The sequence below is a fragment of the Ciona robusta genome, chromosome 3 (genome assembly GCF_009617815.1).
Source record: "Ciona robusta chromosome 3, ASM961781v2".
NCBI classification, from domain to species: domain Eukaryota; kingdom Metazoa; phylum Chordata; class Ascidiacea; order Phlebobranchia; family Cionidae; genus Ciona; species Ciona robusta.
The window spans coordinates 5,677,768-5,695,768 of NC_143237.1; the positions used below are offsets into that span (position 1 = coordinate 5,677,768).

The 18,001-nt window shown below is 37.3% G+C and overlaps 3 protein-coding genes across 4 annotated transcripts; 1 reads left to right on the forward strand and 2 right to left on the reverse strand.

Moving 5' to 3' along the window:
- Positions 1-159: 159 nt before the first annotated feature.
- Positions 160-2,131, reverse strand: LOC149738521 (uncharacterized). 2 transcript variants are annotated; one of them, XM_089875102.1, is made up of 4 exons: positions 1,226-2,105; positions 1,018-1,168; positions 839-936; positions 160-462 (listed from the first exon to the last, which is right to left on the reverse strand). In XM_089875102.1, exons 1-4 carry the CDS (start codon positions 1,381-1,383, stop codon positions 306-308), a joined length of 564 nt encoding a protein of 187 aa, XP_089731228.1. In that variant the 5' UTR covers positions 1,384-2,105; the 3' UTR covers positions 160-305. The 2 variants fall into 2 exon arrangements, with proteins under 2 accessions (XP_089731228.1, XP_089731227.1); XM_089875101.1 differs by having other exon boundaries at positions 1,018-2,131.
- On the forward strand, positions 1,967-4,965 carry LOC149738522 (uncharacterized). Its single transcript, XM_089875097.1, has 6 exons — positions 1,967-2,141; positions 2,512-2,598; positions 2,792-2,916; positions 3,204-3,327; positions 3,483-3,919; positions 4,098-4,965. The coding sequence occupies exons 1-6, from the start codon at positions 2,068-2,070 to the stop codon at positions 4,262-4,264; spliced, it is 1,014 nt and encodes a 337-aa protein (XP_089731223.1). The 5' UTR covers positions 1,967-2,067; the 3' UTR covers positions 4,265-4,965.
- A 629-nt stretch (positions 4,966-5,594) lies between these two features.
- On the reverse strand, positions 5,595-16,844 carry LOC149738523 (uncharacterized). The gene is made up of 3 exons (XM_089875088.1): positions 16,604-16,844; positions 7,564-8,581; positions 5,595-7,369 (listed from the first exon to the last, which is right to left on the reverse strand). The coding sequence occupies exons 2-3, from the start codon at positions 8,392-8,394 to the stop codon at positions 6,131-6,133; spliced, it is 2,070 nt and encodes a 689-aa protein (XP_089731214.1). The 5' UTR covers positions 8,395-8,581; positions 16,604-16,844; the 3' UTR covers positions 5,595-6,130.
- Between the last annotated feature and the right edge of the window lie 1,157 nt (positions 16,845-18,001).

Consider the following 18,001-nt stretch of genomic DNA (forward strand, 5'->3'; position numbering starts at 1 on the left):
GTTAAACAAACATGACTTAACTTAATGTTTACCGCCATTAGCAAAGCGATTTGACCAAGTTAGTCACATTTACGACTTTCCAAGCATCAATACTAAAAATTAGTTTTCCTGCTTCACAACTGGAACGATGTTACCTACTACATTACCACTACTGCAACATTTCAGCGCGTAGCGTTTATTACATATTAAAATATATTACATAACAATAACACATGCGTCAACTTTGCGTATATAGGTTACATATTGTTCATAGTCACAATAAACTAGTGTCCTATATGCGTTTTGTTTAGGTTTTTGACCGTAACTTATATTTTCAAGTCACACGTTCGCAACAACAAATTCCGAACGCTTTTCTTTTTGAAGTAAGTCTTTGCGTGGATATCATCAAGGGCATTGTATTTCGGTATGACAGGATATCTCCGAGATTTTAAACTGTCTACTCGGATCGAGTCCACGACAAATCTGAGAAGATATTATAGATTAGGATAAGGGAAGATGGGACACCGTTTCATTCTATTCTTACCTTCCATTTTGTAGTAAACAAAGAATATTAAAAAAATAAAAAACGTATCCTCCCGATCACAACATATCTTTGTTAATTGTTTAAAGCACGATCAGAATATTTGGAACTTATGTACTAAAAGTGTCCCGTCTTACCCCACCACCCAATAGCAGCCATTATTTTACCGTATCGGTTTAGCAAAACAACGGTAATAGCATAGATGTGTAAAATTTTATGAACATCATACAATAAGACGTAATAAACAAAAGTGGTTAAAATTGTTTTATGTCGTGTAAGTTGGAATGTTGTTGTGAAAATATAATCTGGCCAACTTACTTTCTTTCTCGTTTTACTCTTTCGTCCACACCGGGGGTTACGGGAAGTCTGTTCCTTTTTGACAACTTAAATGTTTGGAATGCTGGTATGAGCTGACCCTATAAATTGCGTGTTTTTTTAAAGAAAGCATTTATGGCTTTACGGGGGAGGAAATAAACGCAAATGCATTGTAAACTTACTGTTCCAGTGGCCGCTGCCCGTTTAAGCATATCCTGCACGGCTGGTTGTCTGAAATAGGTTTGTGCGTGGCGGTCGTTAAATGCGTTATACGATGGCACAACATTACTTTTATGAACATGCTCACGCACTCCGTCCAAGATAAAACTTCTTCTGTAAAATAAAACTTTGTAAATATACGACATTGAAGTATATTTGCTGTGTATATACCCTCTGTTTTGTGTGTATACCCTGGTCTTTTGCTCAGAAAATTTCCCATCGACCAACTTCCTAATTTGTTCCTCGCTTATCGAAGTCTTTAGGGGCGAAGAATCGGCGTAATGTTTATATTTTCGCCGTCGTTCGTCCTCTTTTAATCTGGCTGCCATTGCGCTCGAAAAAATTTAGAACTTTAACTACAGTAGAAAGTATAACGCCTTACACTGCATGCGGACTAAAATATATCACAGAGAGCGAGCCAAGTAATGCAGCGTGACCAGTAACTTACAGCTGCCATACTTAGCATGGTATACAGTCATACTTTTGCGGCGCTGTATGCGGTATCGATATTTACCATAATACAGCTACCTGTTATATTCTATTTTTTTCTAAGCGTAAAAATAAAGTAAAAAAGTCACGAGCGTATCGTAAAAATAAATTAATAACTGCCTATCACATTCATAACATATAATGAAACAAAAATCGAACACGATTACATTGGTTTGATTAAATTATCCGATCAACCTTTCCGCTTGGTAGGACTACAATGCCTGAACAGAAATCTCTGTAACCGAAGCAAATACAGGCGTGTGTCATACATACACAAGTGTTCGGTTTCTTCTGACCTACAGGGTCGCATAGGACATGCGAAGAAACTTTACCCATTGTCAATTTATCCTAACTTGAAACCAGGTAACGCCCAACTACCAACAACTTCTTTCATGTAGCACTGTACGGGATACTCGCGTAGTGATTCAGTTTGTTTACGTTTGGAAGGGTGAAAAGGTGTTTTAAAGGCTCTGTTTTGATTATAGACAAGAAGCGTAAGTTGTCGTGTAAAACTATAGAGGTCAATGTATCCGATACACAAATATCTTCCGACGTCATTCGGCACCTACCTCATGCATATTGAGAACGGCCCGAAGAGGTGAGTATTCTGTTACTGATATTCTCTGTGTTGAAGCTATATTACACGAATGTGTCAAAGTTTTTAGTAAACACACCAGTCATTGATGTTATTGCAATTATTTTTTTTACAGTAAAGACATCTTTATTTTAGATTGTGTTGAAGCATAGCTTATTAAAGTGAAGCTTACTTAAGGTATACTCGAGAAAGTGTTTAAATATCCAAAGCTTTATATAACGGTCTATGAAGAGTAATACTTGATGGGTCGTTAAAACAAAAGTTTCCGAATAGATATTTCCCTTAAAAAATATCCAGCATTTTTGTACTTTTAAATAAACTGGGCTGAGTAGTTATAAGAAACCCAACATATTTTATAAAATATTTGTTTCAGAGTGACGGTAAGCAGCGTCCCAACCGATGTGACGCAATTTAAAAGTCTGGTAAGAGCCAAACAAGCAAAAGATTACAATAGGACCAGGTAGTTTATAATAAACATTTTATCAAAAGTAGATTTTCGTTTATTACCTAATGATTCCTTTATATTCTGATGTGAAAATTAAACAATAGATTTAAAAAAATTGCGTTTTTTAGTTTGCTTTTAAATTTAATTTCATTAATATCAATCTAGTCCTAAATAAAATAACATTTATCGCATATTAAAATTCGTGCAGTCAAAATAACACTGGTCGCAAGGTGGGGCAAGGGGACAAGAAGAAGGCTCCAGCACGAGGAGCAATTGATCTGCAGCCTTCATATAACATGAGATACCTTCAACATACTGGACAAACTATTACCGGTACGTTGAGTTTTTTTTTAATTTTATATTATAATAACGGCAAATTCTATTTATATTGACTAATATGGTAGTAAACAAAGAATAATAAGAGTTGTATAACCGTATCCTTAAGAATGTAAAAGAGAGTAATTAACTGATTGAAACACATTCGGGAAATATGGGATATGACGTGCTAATCTGCCAAAGGTATCTCAACTTACCCCACCGTACTATATATTCAAAACATATTATTTTTTGCAATACATATTTTCCTATTGAATTCAGGCACAGAACATATTTATGTTTAGAACCTCCTTCTGATATCGTCATCGTCGACAAAATAACCGGTGCTGACGTAACAACTCCTGCTGCGTGGATGCAAAATCGTCCAAAACCTTGGAAAGATATTGTTAAAATACACGAGACCGAAAAGTTAGTGGGACAGTAGGCCTTATTTGATGCATCATCTAAACAGGCAAATGTTTCATATACAAACCAAACAAAAAATGTTGAAATTATCATCAGATTCGTAAAGTCAAAATTCCAATGCTTGTGTGATTTTTAATGCAGATTTTCTGCTCTTTCAGTCCCCTGCTGACAAGTACTGTAATACGACCTCCTCGTTCACCCAAAACAAAGCACCCAGATTATCCAGCTGGGAAGAAACTTTTACGTCGAGAACAGTACGTACCTCAAGCGATTCCTTACGAACCATCTTACCCAAAAGAGGTGTTAAAACCAGCGGGACATATCAAAACAGCCATGCTGCCTCACCTTACTAAGCAAATCCCTTCAATAAACAAGGAGAGACATCAGCTACGTGAAGCAGCGGCCCGCAAGAGGCGCCGGAGGGCTGATAAGATAATGAACCTCGTGTCAAAACGTGCCCAACATTCAACTCTCAATTCATGGGATATTGCTGTTGATGACGTCACAACCAAGGCTGGTACTAAAACAGCAACTTACTTAAAAGGGGAACTCCCTGTTCCAATAAAGTCGGAGCAGAAACTTTATACTCATTCAGGTGGGTTGTATCAGAACATAGGATGTCAGGAATATTATATTCTGTACTGGTTTATATACTTTTTAAGAGTTTTAATTTAAATCTGAACGGCTTGTACCCTGCCTGTAACTCCTTTTAAACATACGTGGGAGAAACTTTAACATATATCACAAAGAATCACTTTTGCAAATACCTGCAGATAAAATGAAAGTGCCCAGCAACACAACTATACACACGGAACCAGAAAGTTACCCGAAGCTGAGAAATATCGACCCCAGGGAAGACCAAGTGATAATAAACAAGCAAGTACTTGAACGGTTAGGAGATACCATGCCCTATATATGGGCGGGTGGAAGTTCGCAATGAAGGATGAAATATTGCATTAAAACAACCAAAACAAAATTGTTTCAGCATGTTATGGTTAAAATACTGTGGAGTAATACCAGATAGTGTTAGCACGTGAATCCTATATTTCCTGATCGTGTTTTGAACAATTAACATAGCTTTTTTAGGGTTGCGGGAAAAGGTTTATAACTTTGTAAATATTTCTGTAAAAAGAAGTAAACTATTAAAGCGTGTTCAATCTTACCCCAACCTATTATATAACGCTCCAATAAACTGGTATAATTTTAGACAACTGTCGCAAGTCTGCTGTGTGCAGTAAACGACACCGTACAAACATATAATATATCGATATGTGTGTATATAAAAGCATTAAATTACACTTGTTAAAGGTTCAGACCCATTACCAAGTGATCATGGTCCGATGACATTTGATCCTACATTTAACTTAAGAGTTTCGTAAACAAATAAAGTTAGTAAGCCTACTTTGATATTACTCATGGCTTCAATTTCCTCTTTAGTCTTCTATTCAATTTAAACCTTTCTGCGTCCATCGTCTAGACTAGACAGCACTCAAGCCGTAAAGTTTACTTTATTGTACTTTAACCTTGCACGTTTATAAACGTGAATTCCCTAACTGCCTAAATAGAAGTACATTTTTATTTTTTGTACGGTATTTAATATTTATACACGCTCTCGATGATTTAAATATTCTGAATTGTAACTTACTATAAGCTTTTGGTTACATAGCGCAAAAGTTTGGTTTCTATATCCTCGCCTGATTTATTATCATCGACCGGAACGATTTGCCATGTTATAATCAGGTGTCCGATTGCTCACCATAAATGGTCGCATCGCCCGTGAGTAAGTACGAAACTTTGTGGGTAATTTTTCTGTATTTCTGCCAAATTTGAAACCGTTAGTGGCCACTGGATTGGAACTATTACGTTATTATTATTATTAAGTGCTTTGCCCAAGGACACACGGACGACGACCATGCTCGTTGCACGAAGTGTATGGCACCAGGGACAAGTATCTGGTTTAGTCACGTATCATATAGGTTTTGATGAATAAAACTTGTACAGATTATTCAGATCAATAACAGGCTGTAGAATTTCGACCACAATTCGTTCACAAAATAACTGACCCTTATCTGATTCAGGTTGCCGTGTGGTCCGATTATAACGCACGTTCTCTGGACTGAGCGTCGTAACGCGCATTGAATGACGCGCTGTTTCGAGCAACTTCTCCTTACTTTAATTACAGTTCGAAATAGACTCAAGGTGACCGTATACCGGTTCGCGGAACCTAACTACAGGACAACGCATGGCCGTGGCAATAAGAACCAGAAACGTATGACACAGTCCTGTTTTATTTTGAGAGTTCCTTTCGTCATAATTAGGTGCTGGTACAACGGAAGAGCGAGAAGCTATGATAATCAGATGGGTTAGTAAGGGTTATTACAACGTGGGCGATATAGTTCAATTACGGAAGAAACCACTTCACGTTTTTGGATTTTAGAGTCAACAACAAACGACAACACATTGCACGGTGATATAGAAAGATATATAATCTCTTTTAGCAAGTGCTATGAAAATTGCGCATGAAACAAGGATTAAATAATGCGAAGCGACAAAATTAAATAACGACAGTTTTGAATAACAAATACAGCAGTATAGACGATTACAATGAAACGTATGTGTGCTAGAATTTGGATATCGCTCAAGGGCGTTGATGCTATTTTGTGTTTAGGGAATACACAATACCACAAACGATATGCGGAATTGGATTTGAACGCTTTGCCTTAAGCAAAAGTCTACTAAATGCGCTATTGACTTTTAATGCATCAGCTGTACGGCACACCTCACAAACGCACCAAGATTTTACGAATCAATAATAGGCGTACGACGTCGTAGCCTGCAACTGGCAACTTTGCCTGGCTAATATACAATCAGAACACATACACGAGTTTTCTATATGACCTGATGGGAATTCATATATCGGTTCTGCAAGAGAGTTTCTGCTGCATTCTGCTACTGCACCATCAGATACAGCAGTCTTCCAAGCTGTGGGAGCATCGTATTGTTCTTCTTCCTCTTCTTCGTGCGATCCCTTCATCATTGAGGTCGAGTCTTTCATCTCACTTGCATCCGTCTCGATTCTCTGTTTAACAGTCTGCGAGAATCGAACGGTTTTCCTTCGACGTGAGTCGCTTGGCAGGACGGTTTTTTCGCCGTTACGATACCGAAACGATCCGTATTTCTTCCAGTCTGACTTTGCGCTGTCTGACCCTTCGTAGGAGAAGTCTTGAGACGGAACGCGAGTGCTTGATATCGCAGCAGCTAACGGAGACTCGGGAGCAGCCGGGTCCAGAAAACTATCACTGAGTCCACCGTATTTATGAGACCCCCATTGCCCATTGTAGTCGACTGCTGGGTAATGTTGCAGTGGGTAAGGTTGGGGCGCAAGCCTTGACAGATCCATTGCTGGGTATTGAATAGGATATTGCATTGGATAAGGTGTTATTTGAGGGTATTGCTGGCTTTGGTGAAAGTTTTGGAAATGATTCATTTCGCCTGTTGGATAATACGGATATGCTTTGGCCTGCTGGTGGGCGGGAAGATAGAACCATCCATTTTGTTGCTGCATCTCGTCTTCATATATGCTGGAAGATGGATAACCGTACGAACCGTATCCATAGACCCCTTCATCCTGGTAATGAGGTTCTGATGGGTACGTTAACGTCTGCCGAGGGTAACCTTGACTTGAGAACGACCCTTCAACCGACATCATTGACCTTTCGTCCTCGTCACGGCTCGGCCGATTCCTAGAACTCGGGCTTCCCCCGCTGGCGCTGGAGTAACCGCTGCTCAAACTGTCTGAGCGCAAATGCTGCTGATGTTTGTCGACTAAGCGCGGATTTCTGGCATCAAAGTTCCAGTCAACAGGGGGCCTTCTTGAAGGTAAAGTGTTCGAACCCCTTGGGCGGGAAGGGGGGTTGATTTTGTTGCTTGAACCCAAAGTCTCCGTTTCGGGAACTTCTCCTCGGGTTATCACAGATGGGAATGACGGGGGAAGAGTTTCTCGCTTTGGTTGCGGCTTCTTTGATTCGGTGGATGGTAAACATTCCTGGTTAATAAAAATACTGTTTAAATATGGCGGTTTTGATAATACAGAAGTCGTTGAACTAACATAACTCGTTTATATTCCATATAAATTACATAACGGCCGATATATAGCCATCAAAACATTTTAAACTTTAGAAAACAAATTATTAGCACAATTAAGTCTTATTACATTTAGATTAAAATGTCGTTTCTTACCTGAGAGTGGGATCGGGGTAATACTGCTGGTCCGAGCGTCTCCGAGACTTGTCGGAATTGTTCTATACTTTTTGATGTTTTGGTGGCCTCGTTCAGCTGCCGGCTCATTTTCTCAAGCTTCTCCATGCAGCTTACGAGCCGTTCGCTTGCCATGGACGTGTGACTGATGGTACGACTCCTGGGATCGTTCGGTCTGGAGGTTGAGAAAGAAGAACCTCTCATTGGAAGAGACCTTGCATCACGCCTCAACACTTCCCGGTTTAAGGGCGCTGGGGAAGGAAGACTACGAGTCGAAGAAACTTGGTCAATACTACCACTGTCCGTGATTCCCTCATTTATGTACAAAAACGAACCAGAGTTCCGTTTTGAATCCCTCGGATTCACTGGAAGTTCATCCTGCCACTGATCCGCATCTACTCTTCCGGATCTGTACCGGGAATCAAACGCGCTCATTGATTGCGAAGATCGGAGCATTGATCCTGATCTTCTTGAAGATCCAGAAACTGTCCTTCGTCCTATGGAGCCTTCCCGGCTGCTTGCGTTTTCAGGACACGCATTCCTGTTCCATTCTTCAATCCTCTCCCTCGTTGCCCGTGGCAACGTAGACGGTCTGAAACCCTCCACACTGGAGTGGGATCTGCGAGGAAGTGACCTCTGACTGCCCCGTTGCTGTGGCTCAGCAAGAAAGCTCTCACTCCCGAATCGTCTCCTGTTCTCACGGAGGTTGGAAGTAGAGGATACTGGGAGAGTGTTTGACGTCTTTGCTTCAGTCGGCTTCTTTTTCACGCCAAGAAAGCTGCGCACGGCTTTTCGTACGCTCTTTAAGCTCATCGCTTGTAGAAAAGTTTATCAGTAAGTATACAAGAGTGGAAAACTTCGGTTTGTTTGGTTATAGTTAAAGTTACAGTGTCAATGCAGAACATTCCAGTCAAAGTTCAACGGATGTCTTCGTGGTTCTTTAGCACTCCTTGCGGAATAGCCTATCACGTGACTATCTTGTTTACTTTCTGTTAGCTATCTGCAAAATAAAAATAAGGTTGTTAAACAATGAAGTCTGCCTATTGTATAAGGCTGCACTAAAATATAATTAAAAATAATTACATTGACATGCATTTGCAACTGCGCAAATTATGTAATCGTGACATCGTCAAATTAGAACAAGCAGCAATTGTTTTGTCAGCAGATGTACGCCATGTACTCGCAAATCCGGATTAAATACGACTTATCGTCATAATGTTAGAGCGTGGATATACAGTTACATTTTAATCTTTGCGAGGTTATATAAGCGCAATTTACAATTTCGCACGCTTTATTGTATTAGTTACGGTGAAAGTCGGATATTTTAAAACCTGTAATGCATGTTAGGGTCCAACTTAATTTGTCTCAAACGATGTAAGCGCCTAAAGCAAAACCAGAGCTATTCGTTCCCTTATCGTGGTAAACATATCAAATATTGGCAACTTGTATAATTCTACAGTAAAGCTTACGATAACGAAAATTACACGTCTACAACTACATTTTACAAGTATCGTCGCCTGGCTTAAACACCAAATAATAATTTGTTGCGGTGACGGTCCCAGATTTCTTACTATATTTATACTATATAATGTCTAAGATTTCTAAACTCTTTCCTGCATTAAACCTTTCTACGAATACAACCTACTTAAGTTATACCTGCACAGGCAACTCAACGCAACAAGTACGGCTGGTTTTCGTGGGGATAAACATAAAATAAGCTCGGCTAATAAACCTCGAGACGGCGGTGACGCAAGCACCCGCTTTACGACCCAGCAACGTCGAACGACGGAATTTTCTCCGCCTGTGCCGCCCTGGGCAAGACGAGCGGTCATGAAGAAGCCGACTTCTTTCTACAGTGTGTTGATATTTTTAAACAAGATGAGTTATAGCAACGCCGTTTCAGTGAAACAAAATGGATTTTTTCGAGCAATGGACACGTCGTTTTAATTGCACGTTTAAAGCCTACGCATTAAACATTCAGAGTGTTCTCTGTATTCACTAAACGGGTCAGACCACCGGTGTAATTACATGGATTTCGCAAACAGGCGATTGTACGTAATACATAACTACCAACTACGCGCTGTAACGATTATTTTAATTTTCGGCGCGGCCCACGTGGTCAGTGCCAGCTTCGATTACCCAATTAGAAATTGGTTGTAATTATTTGTTTACAACTATGACGGGGTTTGTTACCTGAAAAGTCACGATTATCATGACATTAATAGGCCAGCCGATATCTGGCATCATGATTACAGAAATAGTATAATGAAAATTGGTTAAAAAATTTACATTATAATTTATGTTTAGTACTGTATATTATCTGTAGATTTTACAAAAATCGTCACAAAGTCGGCAAAATAAATTAGAACTTATAAAAGTTATTAATAAATGTTGTCAATGAACCACCTATGTTAAATACAAACCTAAAACGTTAAAGGTCCTGGTTATATAATAATAAACTATATATAAATGGTGGATACATCAGCATTTAAGTATTAATCACAATAATGTTCACAAGATTAATAATAAATATTGTTTATCGCAACAATTCGAGACAGAAGTCTAATCGAACGTCCGAACTACGTCACTACGGTGACGTCAAAGAATCGCGGCATCCGAATAATTACATGTCAATCGAAGGCAGACGAACTTAACTTATGAAGAAAATCCGATTTCATTTAAAAAAATAAATTTACGTTGGTAGAAAATTAAGCCTGTATGATATGCATGTATGTGAAATAATAGTTTAAAAAGAGTTCACATAAAAGTTTTAATTATTACACCCCGACAATAACTATATTAAAAATTGCGTTATAATAAAAATCGACCATGCGTTGTACTGCTGTTTTAAGGCGTGTTGAAAGCAGCATACGCGCCTCATGCGTTCCATTTTAATTGCAATCAACATTCTTTCGTTTTTGTTTAGAGAAAATTTGCGTCTGTCATTTTAGTTTCTTTAGTGCAAGTAGTGTAGTCGTAAGGTTCTTACTTTTTTTTTTAAGGTTAACTGTTCAATTTTAATCTTGTACTTTGAATTTGAATACGATCTTTCTATAGTGCAAATTGTGCGACTTTAATTTTACCAATAAACTAGGTATATTTTAGGTATTATCTTTCACAAATTTTACCTAATTCGTTCTTAGGGTGGCTTTTAGACATGACTGGTTTTTAAATTTACATTGGCAGTGTAAACAAATTGTATTTTCGATCCGTAGTTTTTTATCAACAAGGAATTATATCCATTTTGTTTCTGGTTCGAGCGCGATACGTTGATTCAGAAAATCGAATAGTCATGCATCGCTCTAGGCTCAAAATGTACTGCTTATTAGCGCTAGCCCGTGTCGAGTTTTGACATTGTATATCTATCACTAAAGGCGCCATAAATCCCTTCTATACTCTATATGGAACTTGAAATCACTCTGGGTTCGACACATATGTCTGCAATTTATTTTGTCTGGTTACTCAAAAACCACTAATAGCAGCCTGTACCATGCTGTTGTACTAAAGGCATCTACCGAAAGATCTCTTACGTTCTCACGACACCACAGAAGCCATTCAAGTACTTTTCTTTCCTTTCGTGTTTGTCCCGGCGGCTCTTAAAATTTCGTCGTGCGAATTGCTTTCGCGCATAAAAGAGCAATAAACAAACAACCGATTACCGCGTACAAAGGGTTCTTCTCCGGAGAGAGTTTGCAAAAAATGTCGTAGTTGTGAGATAAAGAAAGCTAATTGTAGTGTTTGGACCATGTTAGAATGTGTTCTCACAGATCACGCAAAACACTGGTGGTCAGTTACATTCACTTTCCCTAAACAATTGTGAAACATGTATATATGTAAACAAAGTTCAGAAGATGAAAAACTAAACAAAAAGTTAACCATGAACCGGCCGCAAATCCACAGCATTCTAACCATTTTTAAATTCAATTTTACAATGTTAAAACTATACAGTAGGGTGGAGGAAGGTGGTTCACCTTTTACCTCTATTTTTGGTCCTGTTTACTCGTAAGCAAATAACATGCAAAGAATTATAAAACTATATCCTCACGACTCCCATATGCCGCTGTGAATTGTTTAAATTTCGTTATTATGTGGTAAAGGTGTCCCATCTCCTCCCACCCAACTATATATTCAGTAGGTGAGGAATAACTGGAAACACAAACCAAACCGAATTCAATCATACCACACAAGTTTAACTTCATATCACACGCAGTGTCCTATTTCTGATAGTAGCGCAACAAAACCACTTGAAAAAAGGTGCTTGTTTAATCAGTGATTTTGCCAAAGGGTGGGATACGACTGTCAATGCGTTAATGCGTTAATGCGTTAATTGATTTGGTAACAACAAAAACAAATAAGTACAGGTCATAGTTAAGCTTCTATAGTTTAGCAGGGTTCAACATTAAGGCGAGAATATTTGCAGGTCTTTTATTTAATATTTTTATAGAATGAATTTTTTTGAACTTGACCTGTATTGAACCCCACTTGTTACAATATGTTGAAGTTTCGGTTATTCTAAATTCCTAATACTTGTAAAAGTGGAAAAAATAATTCAGTTAACTATAGGATGTTTAAAAGTAAACGCAGCTTATATTTAAACTATTACCTATAGTCGTAAATAATACACCAATGTTTAATACATTTTGAGATATTTTTTTTGTTTATTACCATTAGACCAAATAAAATAAAATTTTAAAAATGAACATGACTTCGAACAAAACAGGTTTTGTGAGAAATAGTCGGCGTGTTAGAACTCTACGTAATAAACCGCATTGTCTGTCGCATAACCAATCAGAAGGTTATACGTTCAGGCGCATGCGTTCGGTGCGTGATCACCTTATAATTAAACGTGACTCATGCGTGTCCATTTAACATCTGAAACAACACAGCGTAGGTGGCTGTCATAATTAAACTAATTATTTCACTTTGAACACTAAAGGATTTCTTCGAAAATTTCAAGCGCGAGACAAAAGAACGCAGGTGTTCCGTACGAAGGGCTAAACTGGCGTGTTTTCAACTTTATAACAAAAGGCATTGAAAATATTCCCTTGTACTAGCCAGCTTGATATTCACAGCTAATATATCTATCAAAATCTTTGACAAAAATATAATTTTAAAAAGTATGCTACTTCAATTTTTATTTCGTTTCTCATGCGAACCTATACACCACGCAATACCAGCATGCAGCATCCCACCAAGCCACCACGTACTGTACGGATGTCCTGACCGCGCATAACCCACCGGTTCTGCAAGTTCACAGCCAATTAAAATAGCGACAACGGTCGCCCTCTGTCCACAGAGTCGACCAGCGCAATTATATTCACACCGCGTCGTGGCATACCAAGCACATGTAGCTATTACTGCTCGAATTAGAACCGATACCGTTTTAAAAGTTTAAACATAATAATATTAACCCAAGCCTGTACAGTTCCGCCCTTAATTGATATAAAATTGGATTTCAGTGCGTTTGGAAAAAATCTTTTTAAGTTTACTAATTATTAAACTATTACGATTCGTTTTGTATTTAACATTCGGGGTTTTATACTTTTAGTTATAAAACAATAGTCAGATAAAAACCATTTACTTTAATTCTATTAAAAGCATAATTTGTTAAAGTACGCGACTTTTAAGCCTTGCAACTTACTTGGGCTTTTCTAGTCTTTAGATAAATGCAAGTCTCCAAACAAGCGCTTATTTAAAAATTGAAGTTATGGGTTACGTGTCCACTTTTTATTCCCTATAATTATGCTCGATATAAATGTTGCTCTTATAAAGTCTATACAACGATACAGTTTATCTTACTTTAAGTGCAGATGATGCAATATTTTGATCTATACATCCGAAACACCTATAGCCTGACTATAAGCAGTAGATAGACATCTTACACGTAGATTTAATCCGCTTACATGCCCAACACCTCATGCAGCCCGCGTGGGATGGATTAATAAAATATTTTCCGGGTACGCCCAGACATGATTTTGTTTAAAATCAAATTCTTTATTTAAGTAAGAAAACGGACGCCCATTACATACGTCATTTCACTTAAATTGAAACTTTTAGGCTGAGTAAAGTTCTTTAAATACGTATGCTGGCGGGTGATTGTCATTAAAACAGGACAAGTTAGCGAATTTTTTTAAGGTTCGGTACTTTGATTATCCTTTAGTAAGCAGGATAACATACACCGTCCAAAATTAAACCATTAAAGAACTACTGTTTTAAGTTTCCCAAAGCCAAGACAAATATTTAAGTGTCAGTCAGGTAAACGGGCTTTTGTATGAATGATTCATGTTTGACTATAGATGTGTTATTCAGATAACCATTTTGCCATGTTTGGAAAATAATCATTAAAACTTTCAAAGGCAGTTGTTAAAATCAAAACACGTTATAAACGCGCAATTATCAAACAAAACAAAGATACACCTTGATGAAGTTACATGCGGTTACGCAAGTACTTCGTGCACATAATAGCGTTTGAAAATACATCAGTCAAAACTGGGTAACATCTATAATTATAATTTTAGCTACAATTCAAATGTACAAGCATGTATATGCATGTATAACATTTTAATGCTAAAGGGAACTTAATTTTATTTGTATAATTGTTGTACAAATATACCTTATTGAGGTAAATGTAATGAATTACAGATTGGTTGAGTGCGTCCATATCATTTTTAAAATAACGAACGCCGCACCGATTATAGTTTCAATTAGTTGTGTTTAGAAAACAGCTAGAAATTTTACAATGAAAATATTTACGAATGCATCAGCAGTTACACTTTTATAATCTAACTAAATATAGAGGTTCTGCTAGCATAAATGTGGAACGATGGCTTATTTAATCAATAAATTTATTGTTCAAGATTTAAAGGGGGCATACCAACGAAAAATAAAAATTTGTGTATTGATAGATATGCTCAAATGAGATCTAAAGGTACCATCAAAGTTTTAAAATACAAAACAGCTTTTGAAAAAAATGAGTTTAAAAACCGCAAATTCGACCGCTGGAGTAAAAAAAAATTGGCCTTTGCGCAATGCGGGATTTCCCATAAGAAAAAAATTCACTCAACTTTGATCGTTTCTAGTTTCTAAAATACTAAAGAAAATTCAAATTTTACTTCTGATTCGGTATATGAATGCTTCTTCTTCAAAACTATATAAAAAAATTGTAAAACATAGACTTTATTATGTTTTAATTTTCGATTAAAAAATTTTTTTTTTTCGAGAAAATAATTTTTCGAGAAACGATCGAAGTTGAGTGATATTTTTCTTATGGGAAATCCCATGCATTGTCGAAACAGCCGATTTTTTTTTCCGCGGATTTTTTTAACGCGATTTTTTTAGAAGCCGTATCGTTTTGGCAAACTTTAATGGTACGTTTAGGTAACATTTGAGCATATCTATCCATATACAAATTTTTATTTTTGGTTGGTATGCCCCTTTAACTTTTTCCAACTATAATTAAAGTTAGACTGAAAACCAGAATGTACATTCGCTGTTTATATTGTAAAATACAGCTTCGTTTCTAATTTGCCAATTTATATCTTTTTAAAGGCGTTCACCACTTCAACCGATTTTTATACTACCGGAAATCGCTGCTGGTACGACCTTCAACTTGGTTCTAGGCGGTTGTAGACACAGGGCACATTAAAACCGACCATCCGCGTTAATTAGAACTAATTAGTGTGATAATTGTACGAGCAGGGTATCCAATAATTGCTAATAAAAGAACGTTTCCAACACGACTGAATTCCGACGAGTGCAAGTACGAGACACTTGATTCGGGTTTATATGCGATATATAAACAATAACATTTAGTTTTAAATTTCCATTGACTGATGTTTGCGTCTAACGTGTACAAATTTATAGCGATATAAATATTAAATAATATCAAAGCTTACGCACCATACCAGCCGAATGTTTATATACAGTTCACGGACATTTGTACAGGTGTTGTTATATGTTATTAAACAATATCTGTATATACCACGTATAATGTCCTTAAAACGCGACTATATGGTTATAAGTTACGTCAATAACGAATCTCGCATTTTTATGAATGAAGTCATTAGTTGCCGACGGCGTTCTTAACATGCATGACTAAACCATAAGTTCGCTCATTTGATTGCCTCAAAACCGCCGAAAATGGAAGTAAGAGCTTCCAAGGTGAATGTTACTTTAGCTGAAGTGTATCGTCTAATTTCTAATAAGTATATATATAGGTATATGACATACGATTTTCCAAACAAACCGCTGAAGAGAGTTTTGCGGATTTATAATTATGTGCAAATTTGACCGTTCAAGATCATGTTACGTGCCAGATGTGTCCAATTACGTCACAGATAATGTAAACGATTCGAGACGGTTTTATTCACAGCGGAGTAATTTCACATTTCACGCATTTCCACCTGTGCGTTGGTGCGTGGTCGTAAACATTATGACGTAACAAACATTCTACAGTAATAAAACCATCAACGAAATTCGGTGACGTCACGACTTGAACCGAGCGACATTCGAAACATTTGAAAGTGAGGAACGTATAGGTAACTATACGCGGTAATATAGGTTGTGACAAACAATTTACGTTTCATGTTGCTCTACTTATTCCCCATACAGCTTTATATTACCCGCACACTCCCTAGTTGGGTCAACGAGATGCCATTCTATAACCGGTCAGATCGTTTTTGGTAATCATACCCGTATGTGTATAAAGTACTGTTACAAGTTCAAAAATCCCACACTATGGTTCGTATAGTAGCATTGTATACAGGGGAATAACTACGCCATAAAGTTGATATTACTAGGGATATTTTATCATAACTCGTGCATACATTAAATCATGCTTCGCGTTATTTTAATTAGCCCGAAGCAAGCAGTTCAACGTGAACTGACAAGATATACGAAGTTAGCCGTGCAACCAAGGTTTGTTTTTGATTACCTGAAAATATGCACGAACGACTAAACCAGGGAAAACAAGTTTCCCACAAAAGAAAGTAAATACTGCCTAATAAATATAGTCTCAACTTACCTATATGATGCAATAACACGACAGCACTTTCGAAATATGAAGTTTTCGTCAATTGATGAAAAGGTCTTCGTTTTTTCAGATGCTTGGAACTTTTCTCTAAGATCAAATTCAAACTACCACAATCTTCCGGTGTTAGGATGTCAAGGAATTATCTTTCATCCTCCAACTCGGAATAATGCGGACCGGAGTTTGTCAAAGACGAACTGGTTCGGTGTTGACGTTTCGTCTCTTCCGTCCTGACTCGTATTTTTTCCTTCTCATCGAACCTAATACTCCCACTTCTCTTTCCCTTTTTTCTACTTATCTCTCTTTTAATTTCTTCCATTCTCCTCCTATCCTCACTCTTTTTTCGAAGTGTTTCTTTTCATTCTCTCGCTCCGAACCTGCGCATGTTTCTTCCACGCGGAGAAGGCCTGCTATCATGAATGGTCTTCAGGGCATATCAAAGTTTCACAACCAAAATGACGAAAACGTGTTCTGATTTCCACTTGTGCTTAGTTAATGTCCGTCTCAGGTTCTCTTACATTTCAACATAATTACTGGCTGCATCGGACCGAAAATTCATTCAATTATAATGGAAATATGATCTACAAACACGGCGGCGTCGGTTTTTATCAATGAAGGACATACAAGTGCATCATTTTGATTTGCAACACCAAACTGGTTAAAGATAATTCGATACACTCATCGTTAGTTTAGCTTAGTTTACAATCTGCATGACATGTGCTTTGCTTTTTCGCTTAAAATAAAATGTAATTTATTTTCTCATCTATACCACAAAAAATATAAAAAAATAATTGTTTTTTTTGTGTTTAAGGCTAAGAACAAATGTACAATCTTTTTTCCACCATGTCTGGCTCTTGTTTGGAATTAGCAGAAGGAACTAACATAATATAACCAGCATGTACATCGTGTGTAACAGGCAATTATCGAATAACTCCATTATTTAAACTGAGTACCGGTCGGATAAATGCAGTTGCTCGCAGCGACTGAAAACAAATTTAATAACAGCCTTAACAACCGCATGGCGTGGCTGACATTGCTCAATATCTTGCATTAAAACCAAAACAGCAGCAAATTTATTTTGGTTAACTCGTTTTTCAACTCATAGAAATATGATGTCGTGTGAAACTAAGCAAATGGTATTTTTTGACAAAAAATTGTGAACGGTGTTTTCTGCCTAATGTTTTGTTTAATTTTCACAATCACAGAAAATAAAATAAAACAAAATGAAACGAAAAAAAGGCGACAGTCCTATTTTTCGCCCTTTTCACCGAAAAATACGATTGTTGAGCGATTTGAAGAATGCCAAAACTTACCAACGATTCTTTTATTAAAATCCGAGATTACAAATTGACCAATTGGCTTCTGGTATGATCATGAGCGTTTAGTTTTAAT